This window comes from Cucurbita pepo, chromosome 8 (genome assembly GCF_057944985.1).
Source record: "Cucurbita pepo subsp. pepo isolate OVF chromosome 8, ASM5794498v1, whole genome shotgun sequence".
In the NCBI taxonomy this organism is placed as follows: domain Eukaryota; kingdom Viridiplantae; phylum Streptophyta; class Magnoliopsida; order Cucurbitales; family Cucurbitaceae; genus Cucurbita; species Cucurbita pepo.
Window position 1 is genome coordinate 1521111 of NC_141805.1, and position 17845 is coordinate 1538955.

Genomic DNA, 17845 nt, shown 5'->3' on the forward strand with positions numbered 1-17845 from the left:
CATCGTCCATCCAGCTCCCGAGCATCTAATATTTCTACCTTAATCAATTAATCCATAAGAACCCTTCTGGGTTTTGTTTTTATTTATTTATTTATTTATTTTTATTTTTGAAAGTAGCCATGCTGGGAGTATTCAGCAGCTCCATCATATCGCCGCCAGACGAGTTAGTGGCCGCCGGCTGCCGTACGCCGTCGCCCAAAACCACTTCCGCCACTCTCCTCAACCGCTTCGTCGACACCAACTCCTCCGCCGTGTCGGTGCAGGTCGGGGATCATGTCCACCTGGCCTACACTCACCAAAGTGAATCCCTCTTGACCCCACGGTAATTTCCATCCCCTCTACGACGTCGTTTTATTCGGTTGATCGGAAATCAGACGGCCCATGACCACGGGGCTTCTAGTTATTCAAATCTCCACCGTAGGATTAGATTACTATTTCTACCTTTAATTAATCCATAACTAGAAGGAAACCGACGGAAAATGTGTCGGAACGGCCGATGTTCTCTGTCGGCGGCGAATAAAACTCAAATTTATTAAGTTTTCAGAAATTAAAATTCATTTTTTGGTGAAAAAAATTAGAGAGAATATTGAATGGCTGCGATTTTGTTGATCGCGTGGATATCGTGACTGGCACGTGCGATCAAGGTTCACTGGATTCTCTCTTGGCTAGATTTGTCTGACAAGCCCCCATGACATATTGACACGTGTGTTTAATTTTGTCCTTATCCGTAAGGTTATCCATAGACCAATAGCATAAAGTAATTATTTTATAATTATGCATTTATGAGTTAGATAGAAATAAATACCCATTTAAATAATTGTTGTTTCTTAAAAACAATTTATTTATTGGCCATTAATCATTTTACGAATTTAGCGATTTTTAAATTGACTTATAAAAATTATCATAATTGAACTTTTTAGTATTTTAATGAAAATGTACTATGTAGTATTAAATATTATTTTTAAATTTGTATTTTTAATAAAACTAGTTAATTTTTTTTACATAAAATTAGTATTTATTTGCCTATTTTTACAAAAAAAGAAAAAGAAAAAAAGAAATTATTACTATTATTATTATTTAACCCTTGAAATTCAAATTAAATTAATTTTTAAATTTAAATGTAATATTTTGACAAAGAAATAAAAATTAAAAAACTAATTAATTACGGACGACAGATCGTTCGCGGTGAAAGACGACATCTTCTGTTTATTCGAGGGCGTTCTGGACAATTTGGGGAGCCTGAGGCAACAATACGGGCTAGCCAAATCGGCGAACGAGGTGGTTCTCGTCATCGAAGCTTACAAGGCCCTCCGTGACCGGGCCCCATACCCGCCGAGCCACGTCGTCGGCCATCTCAGCGGCAGTTTCGCCTTCATCGTCTTCGACAAGTCCACCTCCACTCTCTTCGTCGCTTCTGTAAGCCCTATTTTGTTGCTTTTTTCAATCGGTTTCATCGAGATTCATTGAGTAATTAGGGTTTTTGTTCTGCGATTTCTGACAGGATCGGAATGGGAAGGTTCCGTTGTATTGGGGAATCACCGCCGATGGTTATGTTGCCTTTTCCGATAACTCCGATCTTCTCAAGGGTTCTTGCGGGAAATCACTTGCTTCTTTCCCTCAAGGTAGATTAGAACCCCTTTCGAGCTCTGTGTGTATCAATTAACTTGTTCTGTAACGATAATGGAGCGTTTTGTTTTTGGATTCTGCAGGGTGTTTCTTGTCTACAGCAGTTGGTGAATTGAGATGCTATCAGAATCCTAAGAACAAGATCACTGCTGTTCCTGCTGATGAGGAAGAGATTTGGGGTGCAACATTCAAAGTAATTTGGTTGACATTCACAACAATCAATCAATCATATCACTAAACTACATGCCTAAGATCTTAACACTTTTTTTGGTTGATGTTCTTTGTCAGGTGGAGGGCCCTGCAGCTGTGGCGGCCACATGGTGAAGAGATTTCATATAATTGTGTTTAATTTGTGGCTGAGAATGCAGATGGGTGTGCGGTGGATTGGATGCCCAACCGACAAAGTTGGCATGCTTATGCTGAACAGTGGAAGATGGGTGTGTTTTTCTTTGCTTTTACTCTGATGTAAAGCCCTTTTGCTTTTGGTGCAATAAAGTCGTGGCTTTTGTAGAATTATCCTTTGTTATTCTATGAAATAGAGTTGAATTTCCCACCACTTGTGTTTCTGCCATTTTCAACCACTTGTTCATATCAAATGTGGGTGTCATTGACATTTGAACCACAACCATGATGCAATGCTGTGAAATGCTGAAATTTAGAGACAAGAATCTTAAAGTATGATATGTATTGCGAGGACCAATAGAGCAAAAGAACAGCAAGTTTTGTCTATGGTTATAGCATTAGGTCCATAGCCATCCCTACCTTTGCTGTTGTTCCTACTACATGACACTCACAGTCTAGTTTGGAAGCAGGTTTGAATATTAGAAAGTATAGAAACTGGTGTTGAAATTTGTAGTATAGCCAAAGATTTTACCGTGATGAACAATCATGTCACAAGTAGCATAAGCATAGTTGCAGGATCAGTGAGCTAGAGTAGCATAAGCATAGTCCAGGCATTGTTTGATTCTTCTTCAGATGTTCTGTTTGATTCTTCTTAAGATGTTCTTAGACTCGGTCTGTGAGATTTCATATCGATTAGAGAGGAAAACAAAACATTGTTTATAATGGTGTTGAAACCTCTCCCTAGTGGGTGCGTTTTAAAAACCTTGAGTGGATGTCTGAAAGGGAAAGCCTAGAGAGGACAATATTTACTAGCGGTGGATTTAGACTGTTACAAATGGTATCAGAACCAGACACCGAACGATGTACCAACAAGGACGCTGGACTCCAAAGGAGTGGATTGTAAACGATGTACCAACAAGGACGCTGGACTCCAAAGGAGTGGATTGTAAGATCCCACATTGGTTGGAGAGTGGAACGAAACGTTATTTATAATTGTGTGGAAACCTCTTCCTAGTAGATACGTTTTAGAACTTTAGAGGGGAAGTCCAAACATAGCGATGAAGGCAGCATTCCAGACAGTGGATTTACATCAATTGGTTAGCTCTCGACATGACGAAAATCAGTGTTAGTAACTTCATCCTAAGGAAAATCAGAACCTTCTGCCATTGCAACAGAAATGAGTCGTTCTCGTGGTCGAAAGCATCACGAACTCCATCTGCAACTCCATCCTAGGGAAAATTATCTTGGATTCTGCAAGGTCGACGGGTATTCCCTCCGAGTTAAACAGATACATCTAAAGTATTTATTACGTAAGAAAAAGATTATAAAAGTAAATAATAATAATCTAAAAAAAAAAAAAGGGACCTCGACAAGCTCCTACATAGGCCCGGTAACCTCATTGGCGCCAATGTTCCCGAGTGGGTCCTTCCTCTTCTTCTCTCCGACATTTCTTCAAATACCTTGTGTTCAGTACATAGTCTGCAATCGTCTTGCGCCTTGAGTTGATTTGAATTACAGTTGAGGGATGATCTTCAACAGTACGTTCAAGTGTTGGTCATTGGAGATGGAGCGTCGGAAGACTTACCTTTGTCGGGTTTTCGGAATCTGGAAGTCATTAACATGGATCGCATCGAAGTTACAAATCTCAATCGTCAGTTTCTCTTCAGGTTCCAACGATTTTCACGGTTCTATGCGTAGTGTTTTTTTTTTTTTTTTTTCCCTTTACGTTTCAAGTGTAAAATCTGCACCGGTTCTATGAATTCGATGAATCCTTGTACGCTTGAAGCTGATACCCATATTTCCATTACAAGAAACAATTAAACCAAATGATAGATGAGGAAACAATTAAGAACTGCTGCTCATTGTATCGAGTATGTCCATCTAATCAAATTAGATGAGGTAATATATAAGTTGCTATACTTTTCATTGAGGATTGTGAACGTGCGCCCCTTCTGGAATTTCCAATACCTTTCTTTTAGGTTCATAGTTGAGAAACTTTTGATCCAGATAATTTTGAACACATGAAATGGGTTTACAATGAGGTACACAAATTCCTATAGGGTTTGGAAATTCCTATTAGTGATTTTAAACTTCTTCTTGATCTTCCCACATCTATAGGCTGTTAAGAGAGCAGAGCTTTCTTGAATTCCGAGAGTTACATATTCACTAACGCAGGTACATATTAGTCTTGGAATTTTCACTGAACTGATATGTGTTGACGTTTTATTATTATTCTTAGTTTGATCTTAACTTGTGATTGTCTTTTAGTGGGTAAATAATAATTGCTTTGTTGTTAGAATTGCGTCTATATCTGATTTATATTCTCTAAATGTTGTTTATGGGCGTTGTGAAGAATATCATACCTGCTATTGCTTAAACATTGACAATTGTTCTGTAACGGCCCAAGCCCACCGCTAGCAGATATTGTCCTCTTTGGACTTTCCCTTTTGGGTTTCTCCTCAAGGTTTTTGAAACGTGTCTACCAGAGAGAGGTTTTCACACTCTTATAAAGAATGTTTCGTTCCCCTCTCCAACCAATGTGGGACCTCATAATCCACTCACCTTGGAGGCCAGCGTCCTCGTTGGCACACCACTGAATGTTTGGCTCTTATACCATTTTGTAACAGTCCAAGCCCACCGCTAATAGATATTGTCATCTTTGGACTTTCCCTTTCGAGATTCCCCTAAAACATTTTAAAACGTATCTACTAGGGAGAGGTTTCCACACCCTGGTAACATCTTTTCTTTTTATTAAGTTTTTATGACCAGTTGAAGCTAGGCTTGCGGTGAATGAGACAATTTTCAATGCAACAAATTTCCAAGTGCTAGGCTTGCATTTCTGATAGCCTTTGATATTGTTCCATTACTTCCTTTTATTTATGCACTTAATTTCCAAGTGCATAGAATTTAATGTCAAGTGATCCATTTCCAGATATAATGGTGCAGAAGGTCTCCACACTAAAGTGACAGAGTTTGTAAAAGATAAGGACTTGTCTTTGTTTGTGGTCCAGGTGTTCTTATTGAGCTGGATACTTCAATTACTTTACAAAAGGTCGGCTATTTTAGCTTTTATGCCATCTCTACATGTTATATGCAGTGTTATGGACATACCGCTATATTCATTTTGTATTTCAATTGTTGCTCTGTTACTAAATTTCAAATCTTCAAGAATTCTTTGACGTACTCCTAATTTAAATTTTCACGAAACAACAGTTCATGACCTGTTAGAAGATCATCCCTAGCTGTGTGGGTATGACCTTTTGGTCGAAGATATATACCTTAACTTATTGAGCTATGCTTACGATATCTCAAGTTGGCATATCAGGGAAACATGGATATCAATTTTGTTGTTGCTGCTTGTATATTGAACACTGTTCTAATAGTCCGAGTTGGGAAGATTTCTTTTATCTAGTTAAGTACAAGAGAGAAGGGAAAACAAAATTTACTGTTTTTACTTTGGCCTTCCTCCCACCCTCTTGTTTTATGTAACACGCTTATAATGAATTCCCTCACCAGCTGGTGATCCCAAATCTGATCTATTTGCTTGTTGAAGACAGGCAATGATAGGAGAAGCCAAGAGGTGTTACTGATATGAACATTTATTGCTATAGTAGAAAGAATGAGCTCTTCCATCTAACACCACCTTGTGAGGCCTCCAATACACAAGAAGTTGGGTAGCAAACATGGAGGGTCCCTCAACCAGCTAGCAAACCGAGTGAAAATCAGTAACTTTACTACTACCACAATTAATAGTTTAGTACTTTGCTCATTTGGGTTCACTGTTGGTAGATGAAAATAGTGATATGGATTTTAATGAGTCGCAATATGTCATGTTCACTCAATTATCTCTGTAGTTGATTGTTGAGGAGAGATTTGATTCCCTTTCCCTTTTCTGTGTTAAGCTTCTTATGGATTTCCTGAACAGTCTGTCTACGAATTGAGATGTTTGGGTTATAGATAAGGTTTGGATATTTCGACCATAAAAAGATTAATCAGAATCGTTGGCTTATTAAAACTATGAGCCAAACGTTTCTTCGACGTTGTTTATGTTCCTGTAATGCAGCTGGCCCCGCGAAAGAGATGCCCGACGACTGCTGAACTGATGGTCTTAAACAACACACAGATGCACGGATGAGTACCAATGACTTAGCTTAGCTAGTTGAGAGCCTGATAGATCCTCTCCCATGTACGACAATACAGGTAATTTATTGCCTTTTAGAATACATATCATAGATACATGAGGTTATGTTCATATACTAATCAGATTTACTTTGACGACTTAAGTCCACCGCTAATAGATATTGTACTCTTTGAGTTTTCCCTTTCGAGCTACCGTCTATTAGGGAGAGGTTTCCACACACTTAGTTCGACCTGGGTCTCACATAAATCAGCACAAACCCAACCAAATTTAGATGGTGGTTTATTTTTGGAGAAGATTTTTGCCGGCAAACGATCCTCATCTTTTCCCCAACTGGATAACACAATGCAATGATTCTTGTGGGGTCTCTTAAAGTTTTAGACAGATTGGCCAGCTGTGGCTAATGACCCACCATCTCACATGCTCAGCCAATGTGGTTTTGACTCACCCATCACTCCCTTTTCCCCCCCTTTCTAAACTCTATATATCTTCTTTCTCTCGCTTGCTCAGCCAAGTGTGTGCGTGTATAACACTATAAGTTCTGTATTTAGTTCTTTTGTAGCTCTGAGTATAGACAACATGGAAGTAGCTTTGGAACTTGAAGATGATTTGTTCTTCGCTGATTTAAGCAGACAGCTCTCTCTTCTTCTCATGGATGACAACGAAGACCCTCTCCCTCATCATCCCCGTGTTTCTCTTCAGGTACTTCCTTTTTCCAAATTTCATTCATTTGGGTATGCTTTTTTAGTCTCTCTGTTTGTGGCTGTGAATTCAAACAAGCTCGATCAATCTGCAGGCTCTCGCTCATGGAGGCCACCAGCCTGCACGGCCACTGGCGGTGCATGACCAAGCTGCCGCTGCTATTGTCGCTGCCTACAGTGGCGTAAGCAAAGGCACCGGCGTGTTCATCCCTCGGTCTTTGCAGCCTGCAAGAAAACAGAGGCGTGGAAGATACAATAACATAAAGGCAAACCGACAGTTTCCAATCGCTATTGATGTGAACTCACAAGTATCCAACAACAATTCGTTGCATCCCAAAAAGGGTTAAGGATTCGAGGAATTTGAGGAAAAGGGTATCAGAATTTAGATTAAAAAAATAATTCTTTCACCAAATATTTAAGTATGGTGATGCCTGTACATGGAAGAAGCTATAGTATTAGCTCTATTAATTACTGAGTTTTCATTGGTTTATGTGTTCCATTGGAAGGTTAATTAACCTAAGGTTCTTGTTCATGAGAGAAAGAGTTCGTCTCGTGGCGTTCCTAACAAGATCGTCAATCCGAACATAACTCAAGATACGAAATACTCGAATCTCGACTGCAAAAGCTGAGATGAGTCTGAATTTGTGTTGTAATATGCTCTTAACTGGCAGCCATGCAGTGGCACATGAGCCGTCATGTTTGGATAGCTGGATCTCTGTTGCAAAGAAAGCTAAAGTTCTCTAAAAACATATTCACAGAGAGACAGAGGAGAGAGAAGGATTCGCGAGGCATTAACTTGAGGATTCGACAATTATTATCTTTGACTAGATCTCGAGAATTACCTATATGTTTTTACCGGTTGAATCGAGTTATAATTAAATTATGTAACCCATTTCGTTACTGATTAAATTATATGATTATTAAGTAAAATAAACGCAAATTATTTTCTAATTTTGATGATTTTTTTTTTATTTTTTTGTTTTTAAGCTAATTTTGTGAATAACTCCAAACTTATATTTTTATTACAAGGCATTGAATATTCACAAAACGGATGAAAAAAAAAGGATAAAAATAAAATAAATAAATAAATCAAACAAATTGAATTAATTAATTTTTTTTTAATTAATTAGTTTTTGTGGATGTGGAGAGAACCCCACCACTATTATTTAATAAGTTGGAATATAATATATATATTTTTATTTTTTATTTTATCTTTTATAAATTAATTGCCCATAAAAGGGAACTAGCATGTGACCCAACTGGTGTCATTAGAATAAATAAATAAATATATATATATATATATATATATATATATATATATATATATATATATATATATATATTATTATTATTATTATTATTATTATTTTGATTTTCTTTTTTGTTGGGAATCTTTGATGGATTTTATTATTATATTTGAAAATTTAATTATATAAAGTAAGCCTTGCCGAACTAGACGGATGGCAAAAGGGGTAGAATGGGGTCACGAATCTTATTCTCAATGGTCATGGTCAGAGAATCTTTATTTCGGAGATCGAGCTTCTCATAATTAGTGAGGGCATCGTTCAGCATAGCTCAACCGACATAAAATATTTACTCTCGACTAAAATATTTGAGTTTTTAACCTTTACGTTTTTTCTTTTAAGTGTAGGTTTGTTTTATTTATTTTAACTTAATTTTTCGTTTACGATCTTTATGGACAAAGTTGAACCTAGTACTGCAAATTATTTAATTGGGTGAAGCTCATTTAGCGGTTACTGCTAATTTTTACTTAAACAAAACACTGCTATATTAAATTGAAATTAAAAAAATAATTATGACTCAAATGATAGAAATGAAATAAAGAACGAGTATTAGTATGGTTCTGCTCTTCGAATAAGATGTGTAAAAAGAGCTTGAACGAACTCAGTGCACTTAAAAAAAAAGTGAGTGTAACCGTCTAAGCTCATTACTAGTAGATATTATCTTGTTTTCGTTGTTTGTTAGTCTCACAGTGTTTTAAAATAAAAATTATATTTTTGAAATTTGAAAATATTAATAATATTTTTATTAATTTAGATGAAAATAAATATTCATTTTATAATTAATTAGTTTCATAAATGAGCATCTTCCGTCGACGTGTTCCCGACGAAAACAAAGAGGAAGAAGAAAAGGTCTGTTTGTCCAAATTGAAAGGAACCAACCAATAAATCTCGTTTACTTCTCCACTAGGAAGCTTCCATCAATGGCGGACTTCCATTACGCCTTCATCTCTCTGATTCTTCTTCTTCCTCTTGCACTACTCATTTTCCTATACCTAATTGTTCGTCCTCGCTCCGTTAACATTCCTTTGAAGAATCGCCATGTCTTCATTACCGGCGGATCGAGCGGAATCGGTCTCGCGTTGGCCCACCAGGCCGCATCGGAGGGCGCGCGAGTCTCTATTCTTGCGCGCTCTCTGAAGAAGCTCGAGGAAGCGAAGGACGCAATCAGACTCTCCACTGGTATTGATGTGGCGGTCTTCGCTGCCGATGTTCGAGATTACGATGCTATTTCCAAGGCTGTAGATGAAGCAGGGCCGATTGACGTTCTTGTTGTGAATCAAGGCGTGTTCGTACCTCAGGAGCTGGCAGAGCAAGAAATGGATGAGGTGAAATTCATGTTAGATGTTAATTTGTTGGGCGCATTTCACATGGTTAAGGCTGCCCTGCCTACGATGAAGAATAGAGTAGACCGTCGACCCGCCTCGATCGCTCTCATGTCTTCTCAGGCCGGTCAGGTAGTTGTGTTTCTATCTGCTTTCTACTTTATTGGGCAATTGCATTGATTATTTTTTAATATTCAAGTGACGCTTTATCATGTTGAAGGGTCAATTAATGAGCTTTCATGGTGGTATGAGGTATGCGAGTAAATTATGTGCGCACACATAAAGGAGGGCGAATTGAGGCGCATAGATTGTTCACTGCTAGTATATAGGGTGTGCTTGGTCATAGTCATAGTGTTTTATCACCTCAAGTCTTTTTGATAGTATAAAAATACTTTGAATGGTTTGAGAGGAAGCATTTGATTAAGTACAAATAGAAAAAGTGTTGCCAAGTGCCAACTACTGCTCTAGAGTGAACTTCTTCGATTGTTAGGGTCAATTTAATGACATTGATAACATGCAGACACTCGCTGAGTTGAAAATTCAGTAGAAGTGGTAATCCTTTACTCACGAATTCCTATTGTAAATATGAGTAGGTGGGTGTTTATGGCTACACGGCGTATTCAGCTAGTAAGTTTGGGCTTCGTGGTTTGGCAGAAGCCTTGCAACAGGAGGTTATAGGAGATAACATACATATTTCTCTTATATTCCCTCCAGACACTGACACTCCTGGCTTAGTAGAAGGTATGTATAAAGCAAGACCTGGTTTACCTTATTGTATTGTTCTGCTAGTCCTCAACCAGGGTTTCAATATTTACTCAGTGGGTTGGATTTTTTAGCTCAGTTTTCAGCCCATTGATTTAGGTTAGGATATGAGGTAAATGTTTGAAAGATAAACTAATTAGGCTATTACACGGCTAGGATTTATTTGAGCTAGTAGCCCTCTTTTTTGGATATCTCAGGTTATATGCTATTTTGAAGGTTGCATTGACAGAAATCCTTCAATTTATTATATAGGATCTTTTTTTAGTTTGTTTCTCCTTTTAAAAGTTACATATCCTTAATCGCAGAGGAAAAGAGAAGGCCTGAATTGACCAATATCATTGCCGCTGGAGGAGGCAGGATGAAAGCTGAGTTAGTTGCCAAAAAAGCTTTGAATGGCATTAAATCTGGTAGCTTTATAATTCCCTGCAACTTTGAAGGAGCATTATTGTCCGTAGCAACTGCTGGCTTATCTCCTCAGAGATCTTTCTTGATGGCATTCCTTGAAGTTGTTACTGCTGGGATAATAAGGATTGTGGGCTTGTGTTTTCAATGGGTTTGGTACGATAGTATTCAAAAATGGCATGCACAGAAAAAAAGTAAGTATTCATTCAAGTCATGAAACTATGAGCTTGTTCAATCCCTTGATTAATGTAAGTTCTATGATTGTTTTTCTTTCATGGCACTCATTATTGCGCAAGAGATCTGGTTAAAATGCAGTCAAACTGGTATAAAAAACTAATCAGATTTTGAATTACACAGTTATGCTATCACAGGTTCTTGTTTTTTTTTTTTTTAAAGATCACAATCTTCTTTGTCGTCTAATTTCTAGCATATGACGATGCGAGTGGCTTTGTTTTCCTTATTTCTCGTCAGCTGCCTTCCTAAACTCACTCCATTTTGAATGTCATATTACATCAGTATACTAATTATCATATCTTTTGCCTTAAATTCTTATACCCTCAATGTCTGTTACAACGTGTCTAAGGCTGATCTATGCAGTGAATTAACCAGTTACCTACGTTCAACACGTGAACTTGTGCCGAATGCCGACAAGTGACAAATATCTGGATAATCCTAAAACTTGACACTGTCTTTTCAGTTTTCTCATTGATAGAAAACGGCTCGACTTGCATATATTGCATTTTTTTTTGCATTTCTCTATCTGACTGTAACTTCAAGCCATTTGTTGAGTAACCTTATCTATGTCCTATTGCCAGGAACCTAGAAGATTCGGCTGGTTTTTTCTCGACAATTTCTTTCATTCATGGTTATTAGCTCCAAGTTCTCTCCTCTGAATTCTGAAACAACTGGAAGTAAAGGCTCGAGCCCGCTCTGATAAGTCGAACACTAGTTCAATATTTGGTAGGCAAAAGGTCAGGGATGACTGATTCAGTAGCAGTTCTCTCTCTTCCCTCAGTTTGACAGTAAGGCTTTCACGGTTGTTTACTCTTTTTCTCTCATGTTTTTTTAAGGTAGATCAGCAGCTGTAGGAACTGGATTTTCATCCCAACTTGTTAGGGTATCTTTTCTTACTGTATGCCATAGGGGGGAGTTGAATATGATCATGTGAAGGTAGTTTGGACCTTTATGAGCTTTATCTTACTACAAACGGCAGAATAAGAGATTTTTCTTCGCAAATTAGTTGTGTTATTTGACAATTAGGCGTACGCCAACGCCACTGCAAAACCATATCTAGTCTATTACAATTCTTGCTTGCTTCTTTTAATTTGACAGGAAGCAGCTGGAGATGGAGGGATTTCAATTCTAGATAAGATTCTCTGTATTGACTGTTATTTCTAATACCAATTTCATAGTTAAATGTTAAATGAAAAGTGGGGACTTGGGAAATAAGTCTTCTAAATTCAGCCCCTATATGAACATGGGCTGAAATCTAATCTCATTCAACCATGATAGCTTGACCTTTGTAAAGGCAAGTTAGGATTATGTTGTGTACCTTTACGAAGGAAATGCCATTGTTTTTTTTTACAGGAAAGCATGCATCAGAGCCCGTCAGTTATGTCTGATAGCCCGTACTTGGGGATCGACAAGTTTCTCTCTATTATTGTCTATGCGTGCAGGTAGCCTTATTGACTAAGCTCATGTTACGTCAATTATGTCGATTTCAACTAGCCAAATCGATTTTTCGGTTCGGTTTGCTCACTTCTAGTTCATAAACTAAGTTTAAAATGAAACTTTCGATGATAAATACATAATCGAAATTAATTACAAGAGTATACTTGAAATTTGTCACATATACCACTATTTTACAAGTTGCAATTATATCCTTTACCATAAAATTTTTAATCAAAATTTAATGAAAGATATATTTTTTTTTTACGGAATTAAAATTTTCTAAAATCATGTATTTTAAGAATTAATAATCAACTCAATTAACCTATCAACAAATTCAAAAATAAAATCATTTTTATAGTTTTTTTTTATTAAAAAAATTTAAAACATTGGTATGAAGTAAATGTTTTTATAAACTTAATTTTGAAAATAGCAAATAAAAAAATGTAATTCATTAAGTCAAAACCAAATCATATGAATAAAAATCAATTTATTATTATTATTTTTTTTTTTTTTAAAAAAAAAAAGTTAAAAAAGTTAAAAAATGTGATAATTTACCCAAAATGTTACCTTATCCAATACCCTTCTGAACTTATTTGAGACGGTTGGGTTCCACAGTGCCCCGCCGCTCGCAGAAGCAAGACGGCGGTTGCTTCACCACCGGCGCCGGAAACTCTCCATTACGACCCGACTCCCCATTTCTCTTACACCCTCATCTTCTTCATCTTCTTCATCTCCTCTTTCCTCCTTAATAACCCATCCTGTATTGCGTAGGCGCGGCATTCCATTTCCAATGGCCGCAACGCTTCTTCCGTCTACCAAAATTCCTCCCCCTTGGCTGCCCGTCTCATCTGAACGCCGCTATCCAATTTATTTACCAAAACTTATCAATAGCAATGGACCCATATGCTCCACCCCCAAATTTAGGCCTCCGAAAGCATTTATGAGCTCATCTTCTTTAAACAATGCCGTCGATTCTAATTTCGAGGCTTCCACTCTCCGCGAGATCTGTAATGGATATGTTCCCGATCATATATTGGACAGGTAAGTATCCATATTACCTCCATATCTTGTGGGTTCCTTCTTAGTTTATCATTTCTAACAATATCTCTTCTGGGGTGTTTTCTTTTCCCTTAATTTTCTTCTCTAAAATGATGTAGAGCTGAGGAAATTGGATTTGTCGCCCCAACTGGTGTGCAAAGGCAAGCTCTTCCAGTTCTGTTTTCTGGTCGGGATTGCGTGCTTCATGCGCAGGTCAAATCTATGTATTTCAAGTAAAATTCCTGCAGAATGTGGATGCTTAGTATTGTTTGTTTGTGTAAATTCTGTATATGGTTCTTTGCTTACTCTTATCCTTTTAGACAGGTTCTGGGAAGACGCTGACATATTTGCTATTGATATTTTCTGTAATCAACCCTCAGAAATCAGCTGTGCAGGCACTGATTGTAGTACCCACCCGGGAGCTTGGAATTCAAGTAAGATTGGACTTTGTATCTTCCACTAATTTCATTTGTACTTATCTTTCATTCTGTAGTTCTGAAATCTGTTTTCTATTGCTGTTCTGAATGTGGGGGCGGGGTGTTTGGTTGATGCTTCTTACATGTTGATGGTAATGTTGTATTTGACCTGGTGGAATGGATGTCAGGTTACTAAAGTTGCTAGGATGTTAGCTGCAAAGCCTGCAACGGCGGATGAAGTTGGGCAGAAATCTTATGTTGTCATGGCTCTTTTAGATGGAGGCTTGTTAAGAAGACACAAAACTTGGTTGAAGGTGCTGCATTTGTCTCTTTTCTTCATGCATAGTTAATACTAAATCTCTGGTGGAGAAGTTTATTTTCATAAGTAGAAGTGTTATGGCTAGATGGTTTGCAAAAATTTGAATTACTTGTTGAGAACATATGTTGTCTTGGCTTCTAATTGCATCGTCGTCGGGTTTCATTTCGAATTTCTTCAGTTTGACACATGACCTTTGTAACGGACCAAGCCCACCGCTAGTAGATATTGTCCTCTTTGGACTTCCTCTCAAGACTTTAAAACGTGTTTGCTAGGGAAAGGTTTCCACACCCTTATAAAGGGTGTTTTGTTCTCCTCCCCAACCAATGTGGGATATCACAATCCACCCCTCTTCAGAGCCCAACGTCCTCGCTGGCACTCGTTCCTTTCTACAATCGATGTGGGACCCTCACCAAATCCACCCCCTTTCAAGGCCCAACGTCCTTACTGGCACACCGCCTCGTATCTATCCCCCTTTGGGGATCAGCCTCCTCGCTGGCACATTGTTCGGTGTCTGGCTCTGATACCATTTGTAACGGTCCAAGCCCACCGCTAGCAGATATTGTCCTCTTTGAGCTTTCCCTTTTGAGTTTCCCCTCAAAACATTAAAATGCGTATGCTAGAGAAAGGTTTCCACACCCTTATAAAGGGTGTTTCGTTCTCCTCCCCCAACCAATGTGGGATATCATAACCTTATATTGTTTTTTTCCTTTTCTCTTCACTTTCTTGGCTTGTGGTTAATAGTAAAGAAGTTTTCATCTAGATGGTAAGTTTGAGATATTAAAATTTTCAGGCAGATCCCCCTTCTATACTGGTGGCAACAGTAGGAAGCTTGTGTCAAATGGTTGAGAGGCGATTTCTTGATCTTGCCTCACTAAAGGTGCTGGTAATTGACGAGGTACTTGCACAAAAAAAGTTATTTTCAGTAAGCTTTTGGGTCATACTTTCATGACAAATCACGTAATTGGAAGGTCATGTAGCTATAAACTGCTGATGAAGTAAGCTCGTTCGAAACGTTTATTTCAAGGAATTGACGTTTTTTTTTTCCGCTCGTTTTCCAGGTTGATTTCATGTTTAGTTCCTCAAAGCAAGTTAGTTCTCTGAAGAAAATCTTGACATCATATTCTATGTTCAGTAATCGTCAGACTGTTTTTGCAAGTGCATCAATTCCCCAGCACAGGCATTTTCTTCAGGAATGTATACAACAGAAATGGACAAAGGTGTGTATCTGGGTTTCTTTTTGGTTACTTCCAATGTGTGATGCAATTCAGCCATTGGTTTTATCTGCTTTTTAGAACTTTCCCTCTCCTTGTCTTGCAGAATAATGTAATCCATGTTCATATTAACGCAGTTCAGCCCATGCCATCGTGTCTACTCCATAGATTTGTGGTAAGAGATTTTATTGCTCATTCAGAAGTAATTATCCTTAGCCATCTCACTGGATATAGAGTTTCTTCTTTCTAATCATTTTGAGATGTAACTTGCTTAGATATTACCTTTTGATTGACAGATGTGTGACAAGAACAAAAAACACCAAACCTTCCTGAGTGTACTACTGACAGATAAACCTCAGTCTGCAATCATTTTTGTCAGTGAGCAGGTTCGTGTTGATTGTCTTAAAGTGAGATAAATAAGTACAATGTTTCAATTGCTATTGTAACAACTCAAGCCTATCGCTAGTAAATATTGTCCTCTTTGGTGTTTCTGTTTCGGGTTTGTTCTCAAGGTTTTTAAAATGTACCTTCTAAGGAGAGGTTTCCACACCCTTATGAGGAATGCTTCGTTCCCCTATCCAACCGATGAGGGATCTCACAATCCAGCCTCCTTGGGAGCTCATTATCCTTGCTGGTACACCGCCCGGTGTCTGACTTTGATACCATTTGTAAGAGCCCAAGCCCACCGTAGATATTGTCCTCTTTGGGCTTTCCCTTCCGAGTTTCTCTTCAAGGTTTTTAAAACGCGTATTCTAGGGAGATGTTTCCACACCTTTATAAGGAATGTTCGTTCCCCTCTCCAACCGATGTGGGATCTTACAATCCACCCCCCTTGGAGGCCCAGTCTTTGCTGGCACACCACCCGGTATCTGACTTTGATACCATTTGTAACAGCCCAAGCCCACCGCTAGTAGATATTGTCCTCTTTGAGCTTTCCCTTCTGGGTTTTCCCTCAAGGTTTTTAAAATGCCTTCTAGGGAGAGGTTTCCACACTCTTATAAGGAATGTTTCGTTCCTCTCTTCAACCGATATGGGATCTCACAATTCACCCCCCTTGGGGGCCCAATGTCCTCACTAGAACACCACCCGGTATCTGACTTTGATACCATTTGTAATAGCCCAAGCCTACCGCTAGCAGATATTGTCCTCTTTGGGCTTTCCCTTCCGGGCTTCCCCTCAAGGTTTTTAAAACGCATCTTCTAGGGAGAGGTTTCCACACCCTTATAAAAAATGTTTCGTTTCCCTCTCCAACCAATGTGGGATCTCACAGCTATTTTCGCTTGAAGCTTTCAAATTGTTCATGGTTTACTATGCCATATCATATTTGCTACAAATCGTCAATGAATCGAGGATCTTTTTTCTTATGGGCTGTTTTTGTAATGTGGTTCCAAATATCATCTTCTATCGCCCTTGAAAGATTAAAATCGAGAAAACGTTTAATCGCAAATCATATTAAACTATAAGCATGTCTGTAGCTACATATCAATGCCCATTATAGGTTCATATTTTTTAGTCTTGAACTCTGGATTTGAGGCAAATCTAGTTCTAGAAAGCCAATGCAATTTATTTGATCCTGTTACATTGGATTATCTTCTCTGCTCAATTTACTGAGCTCTTATTTTCAGTCAGAGAGGTCAAAGAAGGCTGGAAAGATTCCACCAGCAACCTTGATGATTGATTTCTTGAAGACTTCATATGATGGTTGTTCCGATGTCGTCCTTCTCGACGAAGACGTAAATTTCAATTCACGAGCAGCTTCCCTATCGGTAAGCTTAGTATGCAATCTTTTTCCAACCATTAACTGAGCGCGGTGTTAGAACTGCAGTAGGATCATTTAACTGGGATGTGATATCTGATGATTCTGATCTGATATTCTAGCTAGCTGTTTGAATGAGCATGTGTTCTGAACCTTTATATCATCTTCGTTTTTCATACCGATAGAGGTTAAGCATATTCTCCTTTCTTTCGCTCTAAAGCAATTATGATCGGAGAGAATTTACACTCACAGATTTGTAGGAAACGGTTCATTGTCGATCTCGTTTACTCTTTACATAACTATATATATATATATATATATCATCACTTTTCGTCCATTGGGTCGGTCCGAAGCACGACATTGTATATTGAGAAAAAACGAACTACGAATATCTCAATATTTGTTGCACAAGGAGAGAAAATGGAAAAGGAGAGTGAGACCCAATAGATGAATAAGCTTGTATTCAAAATCTCAGTATTTAATGTTGACTTGTTCTTGATTGTTTTGGAATGCAGGAAGTGAGACAAGGAGGAAGTTATCTTATTGTAGCAACTGACTTAGTGGCCAGGGGAATCGACTTACCCGAAACGACTCATATATACAACTTTGATCTACCTCGAACTGCCATCGACTATCTTCATCGAGCTGGACGAACAGGTAGGAAACCGTTTTCTGAGGAGAAATGTGTGGTTACTAACCTTATAACATCAGTAGAGAGATTTGTTCTGCAAAAGTTTGAAAATGAACTACTGTTTACCTGTGATGAACTGGTTGTTTAGATTGTGAATTTCTTCAACCCTCAACATATATATGATGCTGACCTGAGTTGATATTTCA

The 17845-nt window shown here is 38.1% G+C and overlaps 4 protein-coding genes across 7 annotated transcripts; all 4 read left to right on the top strand.

Moving 5' to 3' along the window:
• Positions 1 to 2182, top strand: LOC111799937 (stem-specific protein TSJT1-like). The gene is made up of 5 exons (XM_087125877.1): positions 1 to 322; positions 1176 to 1416; positions 1502 to 1622; positions 1710 to 1819; positions 1915 to 2182. Exons 1-5 carry the CDS (start codon positions 120 to 122, stop codon positions 1948 to 1950), a joined length of 711 nt encoding a protein of 236 aa, XP_086982003.1. The 5' UTR covers positions 1 to 119; the 3' UTR covers positions 1951 to 2182.
• Positions 2183 to 3342: 1160 nt separating this feature from the next.
• On the top strand, positions 3343 to 7297 carry LOC111799938 (uncharacterized). 3 transcript variants are annotated; one of them, XM_087125879.1, is made up of 4 exons: positions 3343 to 3635; positions 4901 to 6168; positions 6658 to 6808; positions 6903 to 7297. In XM_087125879.1, the coding sequence occupies exons 3-4, from the start codon at positions 6686 to 6688 to the stop codon at positions 7152 to 7154; spliced, it is 375 nt and encodes a 124-aa protein (XP_086982005.1). In that variant the 5' UTR covers positions 3343 to 3635; positions 4901 to 6168; positions 6658 to 6685; the 3' UTR covers positions 7155 to 7297. The 3 variants fall into 3 exon arrangements, with proteins under 3 accessions (XP_086982005.1, XP_086982004.1, XP_023539236.2); XM_087125878.1 differs by lacking the exon at positions 3343 to 3635 and having other exon boundaries at positions 4735 to 6168; XM_023683468.2 differs by lacking the exons at positions 3343 to 3635; positions 4901 to 6168 and having other exon boundaries at positions 6206 to 6808.
• A 1619-nt stretch (positions 7298 to 8916) lies between these two features.
• On the top strand, positions 8917 to 11833 carry TSC10A (NAD(P)-binding Rossmann-fold superfamily protein). The gene is made up of 4 exons (XM_023683467.2): positions 8917 to 9565; positions 10027 to 10174; positions 10501 to 10791; positions 11413 to 11833. The coding sequence occupies exons 1-4, from the start codon at positions 9032 to 9034 to the stop codon at positions 11418 to 11420; spliced, it is 981 nt and encodes a 326-aa protein (XP_023539235.2). The 5' UTR covers positions 8917 to 9031; the 3' UTR covers positions 11421 to 11833.
• A 206-nt stretch (positions 11834 to 12039) lies between these two features.
• LOC111799935 (P-loop containing nucleoside triphosphate hydrolases superfamily protein) lies at positions 12040 to 17845 on the top strand. 2 transcript variants are annotated; one of them, XM_023683466.2, is made up of 11 exons: positions 12040 to 12273; positions 12884 to 13309; positions 13426 to 13519; positions 13627 to 13740; positions 13911 to 14036; positions 14832 to 14936; positions 15100 to 15258; positions 15359 to 15427; positions 15549 to 15638; positions 16878 to 17018; positions 17524 to 17845. In XM_023683466.2, exons 1-11 carry the CDS (start codon positions 12191 to 12193, stop codon positions 17785 to 17787), a joined length of 1671 nt encoding a protein of 556 aa, XP_023539234.2. In that variant the 5' UTR covers positions 12040 to 12190; the 3' UTR covers positions 17788 to 17845. The 2 variants fall into 2 exon arrangements, with proteins under 2 accessions (XP_023539234.2, XP_086982002.1); XM_087125876.1 differs by lacking the exon at positions 14832 to 14936.